This window comes from Xenopus tropicalis, chromosome 7 (genome assembly GCF_000004195.4).
Source record: "Xenopus tropicalis strain Nigerian chromosome 7, UCB_Xtro_10.0, whole genome shotgun sequence".
Taxonomy (NCBI): domain Eukaryota; kingdom Metazoa; phylum Chordata; class Amphibia; order Anura; family Pipidae; genus Xenopus; species Xenopus tropicalis.
Window position 1 is genome coordinate 36,186,467 of NC_030683.2, and position 19,585 is coordinate 36,206,051.

At 38.3% G+C, this 19,585-nt stretch overlaps 2 protein-coding genes across 2 annotated transcripts; both read left to right on the forward strand.

Moving 5' to 3' along the window:
* The first annotated feature begins 742 nt into the window (after positions 1-742).
* Positions 743-8,362, forward strand: LOC100486954 (interferon-induced protein with tetratricopeptide repeats 5). The gene is given in 3 exon segments (XM_031906491.1): positions 743-792; positions 3,821-3,922; positions 6,813-8,362. Coding segments are annotated over 3 exon segments (1,629 nt in total). The 3' UTR covers positions 8,290-8,362.
* Positions 8,363-14,041: 5,679 nt separating this feature from the next.
* LOC101735168 (interferon-induced protein with tetratricopeptide repeats 5) lies at positions 14,042-16,720 on the forward strand. The gene is made up of 2 exons (XM_031906492.1): positions 14,042-14,046; positions 14,891-16,720. Exons 1-2 carry the CDS (start codon positions 14,042-14,044, stop codon positions 16,365-16,367), a joined length of 1,482 nt encoding a protein of 493 aa, XP_031762352.1. The 3' UTR covers positions 16,368-16,720.
* The last annotated feature ends 2,865 nt before the right edge of the window (positions 16,721-19,585 follow it).

Consider the following 19,585-nt stretch of genomic DNA (forward strand, 5'->3'; position numbering starts at 1 on the left):
GGCAGCCATTTACAGGAGAAAAGGCACAGGTTACTTAGCAGAAAACAGATAAAACCCCATTATACTCTACAAAGCTTATGTGCTATGTGCCTGTGCCTTTTCTCTTTTTTCCCAGCTTCAATGGCTGCCCCCGTGTTGACATAGCAGCTCATTTATATAAACTATAGTAGCGTTTCTGTTGCAAACTTACCAGCTTTACGAGCACAGGGCAACAGTACATTATATTTTAATTACTTTAAAACACTTTCATTTTTTGGTGTTACTGTTCCTTTAAGGCTACTTAAAAATCATTTAAACATTAAATAAACTTAAATAGAATAGCATAAAATAGGATTGTTGTACCTCTAATAAGGATTAATTGTATATAGATGGGATCAAGTACATTGTATTGTTTTATTATTAGAGCACTTATAGCTGAAATCAGAAAAACCGCAAATGAGATTTTAACTAGCATAATAATAATAGCTGTATTTTTTGCCACAAAAGGCCTCTTGACAAAGCCATGTTGATGGTAAAACATTAATTAACTTTTCTTTTCAAATGTGCTGAGCTGATCTTCAATCATTCAATAGCATTGGGTGCACAGAGTGTGTGTAGAGGGTATCTTTGAAGACAGTGGTCTCTATTTCGAATGTTTGAAGGATGTGCAAATGATAGGGGGGGACTCCATTTGGATTCTCACCCATGGGGCAAGGGGTAAAACAAAAAAACACATTTCTAAAACACAAAAACACATTTCTGCATGGAAACCCTCAGGGCTTCCATGCAGCTTGCACCACCTGGTGCTCCCCAGTAAGTTTGGGAACATCCAAGGACATGCCCATTTGCCACCCACTGCCCACACTTGAATTCAGCAGCTCCCTGTACCTTCAAATACAAATTGGACTCATTTCTGTAATTCTTTACAGTTTGTATATCAGCTTTGCCTCCTCTGACTGTCGTGCTCCATGACAAAGGTGTCTTTTCTCTAGCAATAGAGGGGTGGAAGAGCAATGAGAGTTGTATTTGTGTTCATGCCATAGAGTGACTGTTTGGAATCAGAATCCAATCTCTAAAAAAGGGGAATCTGCTGAACCTGGGAATATGGGCACAAGGTGCAAGAAGCTACTTTAATTCAACAGCAAATACTCCACTCAATAGAGATAGGAACAGGTAATTTAACTTTGATAAACACATTTCAAGAAATCACAAAGTGAATATATTTATTAGTTGCTTCTTTGTATTTTTGCTCTGTCTTTTGTTTTGCCCTATGTGTTTGTCCCTCACAGGACTGAAGCACAGTTTGCATGGGAGGCTGCTGATGTATGAGATAAACAAGCCGTTCCCTTCCTGGGCTCTCTGTGCAGTTTCCAGTTTCGTTTCTTACTGAGTAATAGCGCCGACTGCCTTTCACTTTCCTGCCTTCCCATCCCTGCTTTATCACTGTTCTGCCTTCATAGAAACTGAAACACTCAGTTCAGGACAAATCCCCCCCTTTCTCATCCTGGAAAAATAATGCATTCTGGCAGGTTCCCTTTGTACAAAATCTGTTGGCATGAGCATTACATTACTGTTCCCAAGGGGCATTCCTAGTGACACAAGCTCTGGGAGCCTTAGAAACCTGTACATAAAATGCATCTTAAGCTTGCAGAGAAACTAAATTGAAAATATACAAATCAAGTGATATTGTTTGATGGGAGACTCTATAGCACTCACTGATCTAACATCACAAAAAAATGAGTGACTAGTAAGGCCAATTATAGGTTACTTTCACCTTTAAACAAACTTTTAGTATGGTGCAGGGGGTGCTATTTTCAGACAATTTGCATTTGGTCTTCATTTCTTATTTGTGGTTTTCAAATTATTTAGCTTTTTGTTCAGCAGCTCCCAGTTTGGGATTTTAGCAGTTATGTAGTTCCTAGGGACCAAATTACCCCAGCAACCAGTGCTTTGTATGAGAAACTTTAATATGAATAGAAGAGGGCCTGAATAGAAAGAGAAGGAATAACAAGTAACTATAGCAATAAAATTGAAGCCTCAAAGAGCAATAGTTTTTTACTGCTGGGGTCAGAGACCCCATTTAAAGATTGGAAAGGGGCAGAAGAGGCATATAAAGCATATAATTAAAAAAACATAAAAAAGATTAAAGATGCAGACCAGTTAAAGAGTTGCTAGGAACTGACCATTCTATAACATATTAAAGGTTCACTTAAAGGTAAACTCCTCCTTAAACTCTAGAGCCAGGGTCACTTCTGAAATGTCCACATAGGCTTTCATATGCGGGTCGAATAAGTAGATCAATACAAATAAGATTGATTGAATTTATATTGATTGAAGTTATATTGTTAATCAGAAAGCAATAAAAAGGATATCAGTTATTCAAATATCTCTGTAGCCCATCAATTCTATCAATATAGGCATTTTCCAACACCACTGGAATGAACAGGACTAGAGCAAAGGAAAGCAAAAAGACAGTGAAAGACCAGTTAGTCAAAATAATAAATGGAGCTGATATTTTAAATAATTCTATTTCTCTATATGAAATTTATTTCAGAAAATATTTGGCATAGTTTAAGTGCACATATAATTTTGAAAGTCATCTACCACAGCACAAGGTCCAATAAAGATTACACAGGATTTGTAATGTACCTGATCTTTATGGATTCCTCCCAATGTATGTATGTATGTCTGTATATCTTTATTTATAAAGCGCTACTTATGTACGCAGCGCTGTACAGTAGAATACACCTCCCAAGGGAGGTGAGGGAATATAATCAAATAATAGACAGGCTAGCAGTAGGGAAACTGGTTCAGGAAACTGACTGATGTATATATGATTTTGCTAACGCATTTCAAACCATTTCACATAACAGGTTTAAGCATAAAATTTGGGCACTTGGACTAAGGCAAAGGGATCTTTCTTAAATAACTGGCTTAATAATAGAGAGAGTAGAGAGGTGATATGACTTTAAGCTGTTCCAGATTTCAGGGATCATCAAGTAGAGTTTCCAACTGAAAGGCCACTGATTTATCCTTACATTCATTTTTGGTCTACAACCCAAAATGGCAAAACATTGCGCCCTAGATTAATTACTACTAATAATAAATAACTAAATATATATGCAGTATCTTTCCAGAAAGACTATGACCCAGTGTTGGACCCTGTTGCCCAAATTGCAGCTAATTAATATCCATAAAAAGTACTGCGAGAGAGTTAAGGAATAATTAGAAAGGGCCCTTGCACTATCCAAATAATACTGAGTCCAGAATATTGTGCCATCTAGAAAGGAGTAGATAGGAAGAATTTTATGCCATCTGGAGTTCCTGGAACAATTCTTGATATTAAATTTTTACATGTAAGTAAGAAAAGACTTTGAAGAAGGTATGGAACTGGGGATTTATGAACTGGCCAAAGGCCAATGATGTGGTATAAGAAGGGTCTAGCAGAGACACAATATCAAATACAGGCCTGGGTGAGTAATAATAGGCCATTAGTCAGGAACTGGAATATTATTCAAAACTACATGCACCCAGGGACTTATAAAAATGAAAGTTAAAATCATCAATATTAAAGCTATTCCTGCAGGTCTTTTTATATCAAATTCATCATCACTCATTGGCGGCCAAGTGTGGCACAAGTACAGTGACATCATCAGTTTGCGCTGCGATTGGCGCAACTGCCCCCTTTGTTTTTTAAATTACTTGCAAACCTGTTATATGTTGGTTGGTACTAGTATCAGTGCATATACTGCATGCAGATGTTTGCACTTTGCCCTTGTCAGTTAGGTGACATCAAGTTTTGTTATCTACTTTCTATTTCTTGGTTTTCTGAAATTTATAGCGGTCACGTGATCGCAGTATATGTTTTAAAGGAACTGGCTGCAGCCAAAGAGCGCATTCTCATTCACAGCTGTGGAAAAGAGAAACCTGCTGACACCATGAGGTAAATATTTATTTGCCAATATACCTTAAGGATTGTAACATTCATTATGGGGCAAATTTATTAGATATTGGAATTTTTTACAAAGCAGTTACAAAGCTCCCCTCTTGGTAAAAATAAACTAATACTGTCAGAGTTACCAAGATCTTTTGCACTGGAAATGTAATGCTTGTTAATTTCTGAGGATGAAGGGTTTGGTGGGTGTTAGAGCTCAGTGTTGTTGCTGAGCATAGGACAGGGGTCACCTGCTCAAACACATTCTGACAAACTGGCAAATGTTTTGCTTTAGAAGTATATACAATATATACAATATACTTCTGATCTTCTGTCAAACTGTGCATGATAGTTACTGTACTCTTAAAGAGCAGATTATATATAGAGTAGGGTCCAAGACACAAGTAGAGAGATGTAGGTCTCTAGGCTAAAGGAATTCTTTTATTAGACCAACATCTTATAAGATTTCAAATTTAACACATCCTTACTGTTACATTAGCTTTACTTCTAGTAACTCATAGTAACGAATCAGTAATTGGCTTTTTTCAGGAAAAACATTGAAACAAGTAATTGATTTGTGGCCATGGGTTGCTGCCCAGGTGCCAATTAGCCCAATGCTGATAAATGAGCCCCACAGTCTCACAGAGCTGTGCATTGGGACTTTTAATTTCAGAACTTAATTTCCCAGCTTCTGTGTTTCTGCTTGGGGACAAGAGGCTTGGTGTTAAAGGACCGCAGGTACAGTATGTTGTAGCACTTCGGGGGGAGGCTGAGGGGCGTTGCATTTGTGCATTAATAATAATACTGTTGTGAGGATTTGCTTTTTTCCCCATTTAAAGGAGAAAGAAAGGTAAAAACTAAGTAAGCTTTATCAGAAAGGTCTATGTAAATGCAGCCATAAGCACTCACAGAAACGCTGCACTGACTTCTCTGTCAAAAGATTTGTTGTGTCTGTTTTCCTATGCCAGAGACACGCAGCTCTCTCCTCTCTCCCCTCTCCTGCTCCCCCCTCCCTCAAGAATGCTAAGAACTCACTCCCGCCCGTAGGAATGTGGATCTGAGCCAATCAGCAGGAAGCTGACTCATAGTCTTACTAACTGAGCATGTACACTTGGTCTGGGTGTCTGTGCAGGAGCGAGGCATTATGGGAACTTTCTTTACACAGCTCAGCGTTTTTTCTGTTTGACTAATCATCTGAGCAGGAGAAATATGGGGAGACTTAAGGGCACTATTGAGACAACTGAAGGTATGCCTGCAGCTTGAGATTAACTCTTTATTAGCCTTTGCTTCTCCTTTAAAGGGCAACTCAAAATATATTTTTTTTTGCCTAATAAAAGAAACCAAAATTCTAAGCAGCTTTGCAATATACATTTATTACAAGTTTGTAATGGTTTTTGAGTTATTTGTATTTATCATTGCTATTAGAAGCAGTTTTTACCTGTCCTTTTCTATTCTCTGCCCTGGGGGCTCAGACTGTTGAAACAATGTAACACAGGGCAGCAGCCTGACAGACCTGTATTGCTGGAGGAGACTGACCTTTGCAACATTGTTTAAAATGTAACAACCAGGAGTTCAGCAAATGCTGCTTTCAATAGCAGTTACATTTACAAATAACGTTTAAAGCGATACAAATTTTTAATTATTTCATATTGGAAAGTTGCTTAGAATTATGTGTTCTTTCATTATGCAAAAATTATTTTTGAGGTTGACATGCCCTTTAACATAAATAAAAAAGTATATACAGCTATGGCATCTGTTATACGGAAACCCATTATCCAGAAAGCTTTAAAGTATGGGAAGGTCATCTCCCATAGACTCCATTTTAATCAAATAATTCACATTTTTAAAAACAATTTCCTTTTTTTCTACAATAATAAGACAGTACCTTGTACCTGATATAATTAATCCTCATTAGAGGCAAAACAATCCTATTGGATTTATTTCTGGGTATATTTATCATGCTGTGTAAAAAGTGTAGTAAATATTACTGATGATGTTGCCCAGGGCAATCAACAATTAGATTTCAACAGTTAGAAAACCAAAGCAAAGCATCTGATTGGCTGCTATGAGCAACATCACCGGTAATGTTTCACTCCACTTTTTTACACAGCATTATAAATATTCCCCTAAATGTTTAAATGATTTTGTAACAGACTTGTAGGAAATGTCAACCCTATTTTTACTTATTGTGTCAGTATAGAGCTGACCTTAAATATGAGAACACACTGGCTTGTTTACAGCACTTCAGCTGCACATTTTATAGCCCAAAACTTTAGTGTTTACCCCAGACCTGCCTCCCATCATGTTGCTGGGTCAGCTGCTTTTAAGAATTTGGGGTGATGTTTCCATGGAATTGAATTGAGCAGATAAGTAAGGATGTGGTGCAAATTACTGAAAGTGTATGTCAGGCCTGGTGACTGGGTGAGAGAGAGAGTTAAATTAGGGTGACTCTTAAAAAATGTGGGAGAATTCACGTCTTCACTACATTTAGGGGCAGATTTATTATGTGGTGTAAAAAAACAGCAAAAAAATTCCCCCCACGTCGCCAGGCTTTGCCGCAAAAAAAGGCTTAATTTTTTCTTATGAGATGTCAACTCTCTTGCATTCTTCCACAGCAAATCATAGGAGTGGCCAAATACCTCTTGCAATCATTCTGGTTAAAGTGACAAAAATGCCTAAATGTGAATGAGTTAAGGGCCGGTATGGATTGAGCAGAGTTTTTGAATCAGCAGCAGGTACAGGACAGGGTGAAAAAGACTTAGTTTTAGAAGTGCAATATATTATTTAACTCTATTTCTATCAACTCTATCTTATGTGTATTATCTGTATTCAATAATACAACTGCAGATTTAAGGTAAAGGAATGTAAATGTTTTTATTATGATTTGCTGTTTATTTAGTGACCTACTAGAGGAATCATTGAAGAGTCATCTGCTTCAACTGGAATGCCATTTCACATGGACTGTGGATATGGAAGAAGTGACTGATATTGACAATAAAAAAGACAGGCTTCATGATCAAATTGCATTTTCACCTTCAACGCCCAAACATAGGCTTCATAATTTATTGGCCTATACAAGTTATTTAAATGGAGACAACCAAGAAGCAATCAGACAGCTTTAGAAAGCAGAAGAGCACCTGCAAGGAACACAGACTGCTGATCTGGATATCAAAAGAGCCGTGACCTACAGTAATTATGCCTGGCTGTACTACCATTCCAACCAGTTTAGCAAAGCTCAGTCTTACTTAGAAAGGGTGGAAGCCATGTACAAAAAATGTGAGTCTTCTCCAGAACATGATATTCTTCTTACTGAGAGATATGGAGAACAGGCCTGGGCTTTGTTAACATTATATGGGAAATACTGTGAAAGAGCTAAAGAGTGTTTTGAGAAAGCGCTAGTGCTAGATCCTGACAATCCTGAGCTCAACTCAGGATATGCCATAGTGATGTTTCGCTTAGAAAGTCAAGATTTAATACTTTATCAGACGAGTAAATATAAATCTTTAGAGATTTTGAAACGTGCTGTGACATTGAATGAAAATGATACTGTGATTAAGGCTCTTCTTGCTTTGAAATATGTGTATTTGGGTCAAGCTGAGGAGGGAGGAAAGATTATTGAGGAGGCTCTCAGACAAACTCCAGACTCCCCATATTTACTTCGCCATGCTGCCAAATTTTACAGAATTGTAGGAAAGACTGATGATGCTATTACCATTCTGAAAAAAGCTCTAAACCAAACTCCCACTTCAAGTTCTCTTCACCACCAGAGTGGACTTTGTTACAAAATGAAGGTCAACAAGTTAATCAGCTCTGCAAAGATTGCAAAGTCATTGTATCAGCCTACCAATGCCTATACACGGGACATAAAGGAAGCAATTTCCTCTGCTGTCTTTCATTTTGAAAAAACAATTGAATTGGAAAAAACATTTATTACTGCATATATTGATTTGGCTGATATGTACACTAAAGGAACTCAGATTGATAAAGCTGAAGATTTGTTTCAAAAAGTGTTACATTTAGGAGATTTAACATGGGGAGAGAAACAGCAGATTCACTTGAGTTATGCAGTTTTTAAGCAACACACAATTAGATCTGAATCTGAAGCCATAAGGCATTACAAGGAAGCATTATTGATACCGAATAAAACAAGGTATAGAGCTTATTCCAAAAAAAATTTAGCCCTGTTAGCAAAAAGTAAAATGAGCAAAAACCCATCAGATGCAACTGGATTTGAACTGTTAGGGTTCATTTATCAGCAGGATGGAAAAATCAGAGAAGCAATTGATTCCTATGAGAAAGCACTGGAACTGGATCCAGATAATGAGGATTATTTGAGTGCATTGTGTTGCATGAGGCTCAGTTTGAGTAAGGAGTAAAGTTAAAAATATATTTAGAATACCCTTATGAGCTCCTCCCAGGCCATGTGCAGTAGATTGCATGTATCATAAACAGCGCAATGTTTTATGTAGTAATCACAGTATGTAGAAAGCTTGTCAGTGCATTTGTTAGTTTTTAGAGATTTTTTTTTACTGGCCCTGTAAGCGATCCTCTTCCTTCTGTCTGCTTTCTCCATGATCCTGGGGCCAATGTATGCACAGTAACATGAAAAGGATGGGTTTTTTTTGCTAAAGTTCGGCTTTTCACTCTACTGCACATGTGCAAGCAGCATGAAGAAGGAAGAAGAGAAAGGATCGCTTGCAGGTACCCCGGGCCGGTGCTGTTTTATTCTAACAGGAACCATGCAGTTTTGGAGGGCATACCATAAAGTTTTCTTAAAAAGAAAACAGAAAAAAGGGTGCAAATGAGAATCTGCTTCCCAAACCCACATAGGGGCAATAGAATATCAGTACAAATCAATCAATTGCTCAATGCACACCTATTTGAACCTCAGAAAAAGCAAATGGTATGTTTAATATGTAATGCTCTTTATATCGTAGATGTTACAAAAACATTTAGCACAATTACAATGCATAATGCATAATACACATACATCAGAATCCCCTTGACAAAGGACTTGGTTCCGAAACGTTGGGGTTTTCTCAATCCATATGTGTCTGCTTTTTCTGCTTCATTGTATTTAGACAATTTGGTGGTATGTATATTATGCATTGTAATTGTGCTAATTGTTTTGTGAACATCTACTATATAAAGAGCATTATATGTTAAACATACCATTTGCTGTTCTTTTTTCCAAGGTTTAAATAGGTGTGCATTGAGCAATTGATTGATTTATACTAACAGGAGCACCAGCCTGGGGTACCAGGTAAGTGATTGCAATCACTGGGGGGATTATACCTTTCCTTCTCCTTTAAGGCATGGAGACCCAAAATATGGAAAGATTACTAATCCAGAAAACCCCAGGTCCAAAGCATTCTGAATAATCGGTCCTAAACCTGTATAATTTAGGGGAGTAAAGCTAACATGATTTTAGTTATAAAAGTTAAATGTGATCATTTTAGACAGGCTGGGAAATGCAGTTTTCTGTTGCATTCTACTGTTGTGATGCTATTGTTTAAAAACTACAAAGAACAAAGTTATTTGATGGAATCCTGTCCAAATATCAGACAAACACTTAATTTTTTTCAGTTGAGAACTGTGATAGAAGTCTACAATTTTAAGAGCTACAAATTCAGATAAGCATTTGCTTTGTCATGTATTAAAATAAATAAATTAATTACTGCTATGAAAGGTTAAGTACAACTATTTATAAACACTTTTATATATATATATAAAACTCAAGATTGTTTCCGGTTGTTCGGTACATTGTTCGGTTTCTGTTTAATGGGCAGTAGGATACATTTAGTAAGGACTTATGAGAAAATAGCTACTGGGAAACAGAAACTGAATGTATAAAACTGAATAAACTGAATTTACAGTCATTCTGCTAGTTGTGTGCTCCTGTTGTTGCTATAAGAGAGCCTTATAGTAGTTTAAATGTAATGTTGCCCAGTGTGACACTTATAGCTACATACAAGATGTGAAAGAAAGGTCTGAGAGATGTGACCCAGACAGTAATGGATTATAACTGCCCATAACTTCAGACAGTATTTGAGTATAGTGGGCTTGAAACAGTGGAGCCTTTTAGGGTTACCAGGAGAAGTGGTGGGGTAGGATGACCCTATTAGTTTGGGTGGGATGTTTTCCACATTGACCCATGGATGCACTGACCTGTCTATGTTTAACAAAACAGGTGGGAGCACATTTTCGCTTTGGACTCTTTGGACAGTAGGGTGGATGCTAGAGAGCCTGGAACACAAGGCCCCAGGAAAGTGCCCTAAGTGAACCAAGCCCTTAGTAATGTCAGGGAACAAGGGGCCCCATGAACAAGAAGCTTCTCCTTGACGTTTTAACCGGAGGGGATTCAGACCACTAATGGGCACATTCACACTCTGCTCTGCTAATTAATATAATTGCAACGCATCTACCTCTATTAGACTTCATGTACTACATTAGTATTATCCCTGTGTATCAAACCTGTGCTCATGGTTAAGAATCTCTGGTGTCCTAATATCTTGAGTTTGCTCTGTGAGGGGTGTAGTTTAACAATATACCTCCTTTCCTCAACACACCACCGTAAGGGTCCCATTAAGAGAGGGGGTCATAGTGGAACCATGTTTTACTTCATATTAATCTAGTTTCTAGCTACTACCTATTTAGTAAATCAGTGCTGTTCAACTTCTGCTGTGCAGAGGGCCAGAATTTCTCTAGCATTCATGGTGGAGGGCCACTAATGGAAGCCAGTTTTGACCACTCCCCCTTTTAAAATTACACCCACTTCAAACCACACCCATTTTATCACAATGGTGGTAGTGCAACCATCATTCATATGTAAAAGAATTATATTATGTCATATTAAGACATACCCTTAAATCCAGATGCCTCCACCTCCCCTTTGGATAGCACAGCAACCCCCAGCACATAATTACACACCTTAGGGACCATTTAATGGCTATTTCCAACTTCTAACAAATTTACAGAACAAACCCCTGCCAGGTTCACCTCCCACAGGCAGCATAGGGCAGGCAGAGTATGGCACACACAGGCAGCATAGGGCAGAGAGGGTATAGGACACACAGGCAGCATAGGGCAGGCAGAGTATGGCACACACAGGCAGCACTCTGCCTACCCTATGCTGCCTGTGTGTGCTATACCCTCCCTGCCCTATGCTGCCTGTGTGTGCCATATATTAAAAGGTGTGAACAACACAGGGGGCCAGTTATTCTCAGTACTGATACCATTTAAAGCTTACCCAAAGGTAAGCCATCAAAGCAGCCAGACAGGTGGGGGGCCACACAGAAGGGGGCTGCCAGTTGGACAGCACTGTAGTAGATAATAGCACATCTATCTAGCAATGCAGCAATTCAGAATAGGAGGCTGCAATCTCTACTCCTGCTCAATATTGCTTGTGTTTTGTCAGGGTGGTGGGATTTGTTGGTGCATGTATGCAGACTGTGCATCACTATTATGTGACTATTAGCAACATATATCTGACACATTTATCAAAGCAGATCAATGTGTCAGATCATCAGAATGTATATAACTGCACTGAGCGGCAGAACCATATTCTTATGGCGCAGCTCAGTAGTAGGAAGAATGGATTCAGACAGTTATCATCTGTTCTATAACAAATCATTTCAGAATGGAAAATAAAACCAAAGGGTATACACAACATTCCCTTAATGTTTTGGATTAATATGACCTTTCTCACAAGCCAACCATATAGAAAGGAAACCTCCAACACCCTGTGTTCATTGGATCGAACCAGTCCATAGACATTGCTACTGAACAAAAGCAAGTAGTTTAACCCAAGTTCAAAGTCCAATGCAAGTCCTTCAGTCCCTACCCATATCAAGAGTCTTCCATGGGAGCTAGCAAAAAAATAAAACATTTTTGACCCCCTGGCAAACATAAATTTGGGGCTTGACCATCTAAAGTGGGCATTTTTGTTCTAACAAACTCTCACAACTGTCACAACAGTTATGGGCAATTATCCACAATTCTGGGGACTTGCGATTTTTCAGAAAAGGGTTTCATCTGTAATTTGACATCCCTAAAACCATTAAAAATTTAGGCTGATGCCAGAAAGGGCTGATTCTCAGCCTGTGGAAAAATGCATCAGCCTCCTTCCTTGCCTGCACCCAAAAGCATTGTCTCCACCCATTTGTGGCACACACAGCAGATATCAGCAAAAATATGACCGTCATCATACTTCCGGGAGCAGGCAAGGAAGGAGGCTGATGCCAGTGTAGGGTCTGAGGAGTCCTCTTAATATTTGAATGGAACACCTTGCATGCAGTATCTCACCTGAAATGCCAAGGAAATTGGCCTGTTATTTGGGGGAACAGGAAATCAGCAGGTTTGTAGATTATGTAATTATCATCACAATAGATCTGCTTCAGGGACCCCATACTAAATCAGAGAGGAGGGATATGTAGGCATGAAAATCAGCACATCATCCAACCACTGCAATAATGAAAATTTTCCCTGGCTCAAGAATCTTTTTACTGATGACTTAAAGAAATACAAGTATGGGATCTGTTATTCAGAATCCTGGAGACCTGAGGGTTCCAATACCTTAAGGGTACTTAACAATCATTTAAACATTAAATAAACTTAATAGGATTAATTATATATAGATGGGATCAAGTACATTGTATAGTTTTATTATTAGAGCACTTATGGCTGATAATTAGAAATCAGAAAAACTGCAAATGCAATTTCTAAGATATTAGGGCTCATTTATGAATGCAGTGCAGTCTGCAAATTGCAAAGCTGGCATAAAAATTAATTAATTAAAGAATATTTCACATGTTTGAAGGATGTGCAAATAATGGGGGGGACATTTGGATTCTCACCCATGGGGCAAGGGGTAAAACACATTTCTATGTAATAAATGGCCCCTCAGGGCTTCCATGCAGCTTGCACCAACTGGTGCTCCCCAGTAAGTTTGGGAACATCCAAGGACATGCCCATGTGCCACCCACTGCCCACACCTGAATTCAGCAGCTCCCTGTACCTTCAAATGCAAATTGGACTCATTTCTGCAATTCTTTACAGTTTGTATATCAGCTTTGCCTCCTCTGACTGTCGTGCTCCATGACAAAGGTGTCTTTTCTCTAGCAATAGAGGGGTGGAAGCGCAATGGGAGTTGTATTTGTGTTCATGCCATAGAGTGACTGTTTGGCATCAGAATCTAATCTCTAAAAAAGGGGAATCAATAATTCATCAGCAAATACTCTAGTCAATAAAGATAAGAACAGGTAGTTTAACTTTGATAAACACGTTTCAAGAAATCACAAAGTAAATATATTTATTAGTTGCTTCTTTGTATTTTTACTCTGTCTTTTATTTTGCTCTATGTGTTTGTCCCTCACAGGACTGAAGCACAGTTTGCATGGGAGGCTGCTGATGTATGAGATAAACAAGCCGTTCCCTCCCTGGGCTCTCTGTGCAGTTTCCAGTTTCGTTTCTTACTGAGTAATAGCGCCGACTGCCTTTCACTTTCCTGCCTTCCCATCCCTGCTTTATCACTGTTCTGCCTTCATAGAAACACAAACACTTGGTTCCTCATCCTGGAAAAAATAAAGCAATAGCTGTTAAGTAAGGAAATAATGCATTCTGGCAGGTTCCCTGTGTACAAAATCTATTGGCATGAGTACTACATTACTGTTCCCAAGGGGCATTCCTAGTGACACAAGCTCTGGTGTTATTCAAAACTCCATGCACATAGGGACTTGAAATTAAAGTTAAAATCAATTATTAAACCTATTCCTGCAGGTCTTTTTATATCAAATTCATCTTCACTCATTGGCTGCCAAGTGTGGCACAAGTACAGTGACATCATCAGTTTGCGCTGTGATTGGCGCAACTGCCCCCTTTGTTTTTGAAATTACCTGCAAACCTGTTATATGCTGGTTGGTACTATTATCAGTGCATATACTGCATGCAGATGTTTGCACTTTACCCTTGTCAGTTAGTTGACAAACAAGTTTTGTTGTCTACTTTCTATTTCTTGGTTTGCTGAAACTTATAGCGGTCACGTGATCGCAGTATATATTTTAAGAACTGGCTGCAGCCAAAGAGCGCATTCTCATTCACAGTCGTGGAAAAGAGAAACCTGCTGACACCATGAGGTAAATATTTATTTGCCGATATACCTTAAGGAATCTAACATTCATTATGGGGCAAATTTATTAAATATTGGTATTTTTTAACAAGCAGTTACAAAGCTCCCCTCTTGGTAAAAATAAACTAATACTGTCAGAGTTACCAAGATCTTTTGCACTGGAAATGTAATGCTTGTTAATTTCTGAGGATGAAGGGTTTGGTGGGTGGGAAAATGTTTTGCTTTAGAAGTATATACAATGTGTTACCCACTTTTCTGATCTTCTGTCAAATTGTGCATGATGTGATGTTTCCATGGAATTCAATTGAGCAGATAAGTAAGGACGTGGTGCAAATTACTGAAAGTGTATGTCAGGCCTGGTGACTGGGTGAGAGAGAGAGTTAAATTAGGGTGACTCTTTAAAAATGTATGAGAATTTACATGTCTTCACTACATTTAGGGGCAGATTTATTATGTGGTGTAAAAAAAAAAACAGCAAAAAAATTCACCCCACGTCGCCAGGCTTTGCCGCAAAAAAAGGCTTAATTTTTTCTTATGAGATGTCAACTCTCTTGCATTCTTCCACAGCAAATCATAGGAGTGGCCAAATACCTCTTGCAATCATTCTGGTTAGAGTGACAAAAATGCCTAAATGTGAATGAGTTAAGGGCTGGTATGGATTGAGCAGAGTTTTTGAATCAGCAGCAGGTACAGGACAGGGTGAAAAAGACTTAGTTTTAGAAGTGCAATATATTATTTAACTCTATTTCTATTAAAGCTATCTTATGTGTATTATCTGTATCTAATAATACAGTTGCAGAATTAAGGTAAAAGAATGTAAATGTTTTTATTATGATTTGCTATTTATTTAGTGACCTACTAGAGGAATCATTGAAGAGTCATCTGCTTCAACTGGAATGCCATTTCACATGGACTGTGGATATGGAAGAAGTGACTGATATTGACAATATGAAAGACAGGCTTCATGATCAAATTGCATTTTCACCTTCAACACCCAAACATAGGCTTCATAATTTATTGGCCTATACAAGTTATTTGAAAGGAGACAACCAAGAAGCAATCAGACAGCTTCAGAAAGCAGAAGAGCACCTGCAAGGAACACAGACTGCTCATCTGGATATCAAAAGAGCCGTGACCTACAGTAATTATGCCTGGCTGTACTACCATTCCAACCAGTTTAGCAAAGCTCAGTCTTACTTAGAAAGGGTGGAAGCCATTTACCAAAAATGTGAGTCTTCTCCAGAACATGATATTCTTCTTACTGAGAGATATGGAGAACAGGCCTGGGCTTTGTTAACATTATATGGGAAGTACTGTGAAAGAGCTAAAGAGTGTTTTGAGAAAGCGCTAGTGCTAGATCCTGACAATCCCGAGCTCAACTCAGGATATGCCACAGTGATGTATCGCTTAGAAAGTCAAGATTTAATACTTTATGAGACCAGTAAATATAAATCTTTAGAGATTTTGAAACGTGCTGTAACATTGAATGAAAATGATACTGTGATTAAGGCTCTTCTAGCTTTGAAATATGTATATTTGGGTCAAGCTGAGGAGGGAGGAAAGATTATGGAGGAGGCTCTCAGACAAACTCCAGACTCCCCATATTTACTTCGCCATGCTGGCAAATTTTACAGAATTGTAGGAAAGATTGATGATGCTATTACCATTCTGAAAAAAGCTCTAAACCAAACTCCCACTTCATGTTCTCTTCACCACCAGATTGGACTTTGTTACAAAATGAAGGTCAACAAGTTAATCAGCTCTGCAAAGATTGCAAAGTCATTGTGTCAGCCTACCAATGCCTATACACGGGACATAAAGGAAGCAATTTCCTCTGCTGTCTTTCATTTTGAAAAAACTATTGCATTGGAAGAAACATTTATTATTGCATATATTGATTTGGCTGATATGTACACTAAAGGAACTCAGATTGATAAAGCTGAAGATTTGTTTCAAAAAGTGTTACATTTAGGATATTTAACATGGGGAGAGAAACAGCAGATTCACTTTAGCTATGCAGTTTTTAAGCAACACACAATAAAATCTGAATCTAAAGCCATAAGGCATTACAAGGAAGCATTATTGATACCGAATAAAACAAGGTATAGAGCTTATGCTGAACAAAATTTAGCCCATTTGGCAAATTGTAAAATAAGCAAAAACCCATCAGATGCAACTGGATTTGAACTGTTAGGGTTCATTAATCAGCAGGATGGAAAAATCAGAGAAGCAATTGATTCCTATGAGAAAGCACTGGAACTGGATCCAGATAATGAGGATTATTTGAGTGCATTGTGTTGCATGAGGCTCAGTTTGAGTAAGGAGTAAAGTTAAAAATATATTTAGAATACCCTTATGAGCTCCTCCCAGGCCATGTGCAGTAGTTTGCATGTATCATAAACAGCACAATGTTTTATTTAGTAATCACAGTATGTAGAAAGCTTGTCAGTGCATTTGTTAGTTTTTAGAGATTTTTTTTTACTGGCCCTGTAAGCGATCCTCTTCCTTCTGTCTGCTTTCTCCATGATCCTGGGGCCAATGTATGCACAGTAACATGAAAAGGATGGTTTACTCAATCCACACGTGTCTGCTTTTTCTGCTTCATTGTATTTAGGCCAATTGGTGGTACATATTATATGCATTGTAATTGTGCTAATTGTTTTGTGAACATCTACTATATAAAGAGCATTATATTTTAAACATACCATTTGCTGCTCTATTTTTCTGAGGTTTAAATAGGTGTGCATTGAGCAACTGATTGATTTATGCTAACAGGAGCACCAGCCCGGGGTACCAGGTAAGGGGGATTATACCTTTCCTTCTCCTTTAAGGCATGGAGACCCAAAATATGAAAAGATTATTAATCCGGGAAACCCCAGGTACAAAGCATTCTGAATAATAGGTCCTACACCTGTATAATTTAGGGGAGTAAAGCTAACATGATTTTAGTTGTTGAATGTGATCTTTTTAGATAGGATATGCAGTTTTCTTTTGCATTCTACTGTTGTGATGCTATTGTGATTGTTTAAAAAGTAAAAACAACAAAGTTGATGGAATGGATGAAACTCAAAAAACTCTTACTCCCCAAATCACCTCCTCAGATTAAATAATAATTATTTATAAAATATTCTCTACATTTTGTAACTGCTATCCTGTCCAAAGATCAGACATACACTTTGATAAAATTCTATAATTCTTCAATTTTAAGATAAGCATTTGCTTTAACATGTATTAAAATAAATAAATGAATTCCTGCCATCAAAGCCTAAGTACATCTATTTATAAACACTTTAAACTATAAACTATTAACTCAAGGTTGTTCCCATAAGGCCTGGTTGTTCTGTACATTGATGGAACAGGTTTCTGTTTAATGGGCAGTAGGATACATTTAGTAAGGACTTATGAGAAAAGAGGTATTGGGGAACAGAAACTGAATGTATTGAACTGAATAAACTGAATTTAAATGTAATGTTGCCCAGTGTGCCCACCCACTCCATTTCAAGCATATACAGTAGGTGTCTGCTGTTAACTTACATTACCCTTTAATCAGTGGGCTCAAAACAACAGAGCTGGCCTTTTAGGGTTACCAGGAGAAGTGGTGGGGTAGGATGACCCTATTAGTTTGGGTGGGATGTTTTCCACATTGACCCATGGATGCACTGACCTGTCTATGTTTAACAAAACAGGTGGGAGCATATGTTTTTTTCTCTTTGGACATTAGGGTGGATGTAAGAGAGCCTCGAGTACAAGACCCCAGGATAGTGCCCTAAGGGAACCAAGCCCTTAGTAATGTCAGGGAACATGGGGTCCCATGAACAAGAAGCTACTCCTTGACGTTTCAACCAGAAAGGATTCAGACCACTAACGGGCACATCCACACTCTGCTCTGTTAATTAATATAATTGCAACGCATCTACCTCTATTAGACTTCATGTACTACATTAGTATTATCCCTGTGTGTCAAACCTGTGCTCATGGTTAAGAATCTCTGGTGTCCTAATTTCTTGATTTTGCTCTGTGAGGGGTGTAGTTAAACAATATACCTCCTTTCCTCAACACACCACTGTAAGGGTCCCACTAAGAGAGGGGGTCATAGTGTAACCATGCTTTACTTCATAGTAGCTAGAAGCCTAGTTTTGGGCCAAGACACTGTTACAGATAGGTGATAACCTAGTGTGGGATATAGCAGAATTACAGCATAGAGAAATTCAGACATGGCTGCCATGCTGCAGGGTAGAAACTTAGCTTTATTCCTGGCTGTTCTATGCAGTAAATGGATACAGATAGGTATTCACCAAACTCCAGAATCAGCGAAATCCTTCTTCAGCAGGATGAATTCAAGTACCCAGCCAAACTGAATCTGAACCCTTAAAGTCACATAACTTTATGTTGCGTGATTAAGGGAATTTTAACCCTTCCTTAAAGTAATTTTGCTAATAGCTGGTGAATAATGGGATTCGGATTATTAGCTGTTTCAATGCATAGTAAATCTCAGAAAAGTCCCAACTTTTTTTTGTGACTTAATTTGCCCTGGTGCAGCAACCAATCAGCAGGTATCATTTACTGGTCACCGGTTTAAAAGCAAACATATTATTGGTTGCTATGGGTCACTGCTCCTTTGAAAACTTAGGGGCTGATTTACTAACCCATGAATTCGAATCCGAATTTGAAAAATTCTGATTGGAAAACGAACATTTTGCGACTTTTTCGTATTTTTTGCGATTTTTTCGGCGCCTTTACAACTTTTCGGAAATTATCGCGACTTTTTCGTTATCAATACGATTTGCGCGAAAAAACGCAAGTTTTTCGTAGCCATTCCGAAAGTTGCGATTTTTTCGTAGCGTTAAAACTTGCGCGAAAAGTTGCGCTTTTTTCGTAGCGTTAAAACTTAAAAGGCGCGATGTTTTGCGCAAGTTTTAGCACTACGAAAAAATCGCAACTTTTTGCGCAAGTTTTAACGCTACGAAAAAATCGCAACTTTCGGAATGGCTACGAAAAACTCGCGTTTTTCCGCAAAAATCGTATTGGTAACGAAAAGTTGCGATAATTTTCCGAAAAAATCACAAAATACCGATCATTACGAAAAAAACGCAATCGGACGCATTCGGCCCGTTCGTGAGTAAGTAAATGGGCCCCTTAGGGGCTGATTTACTTACCCACGAACGGGTCGAATGGAGTCCGATTGCGTTTTTTTCGTAATGATCGGTACTTTGCGATTTTTTCGTATGTTTTGCGATTTTTTCGGATTCTTTACGAATTTTTCGGATCCAATACGATTTTTGCGTAAAAACGCGAGTTTTCCTATCCATTACGAAAGTTGCGTAAAAAGTTGCGCATTTTGCGTAGCGTTAAAACTTACGCGAAAAGTTGCGCATTTTTCGTAGCGTTAAGTTTTAACGCTACGAAAAATGCGCAACTTTTCGCGTAAGTTTTAACGCTACGCAAAATGCGCAACTTTTTACGCAACTTTCGTAATGGATACGAAAAACTCGCGTTTTTACGCAAAAATCGTATTGGATCCGAAAAATTCGTACAGAATCCGAAAA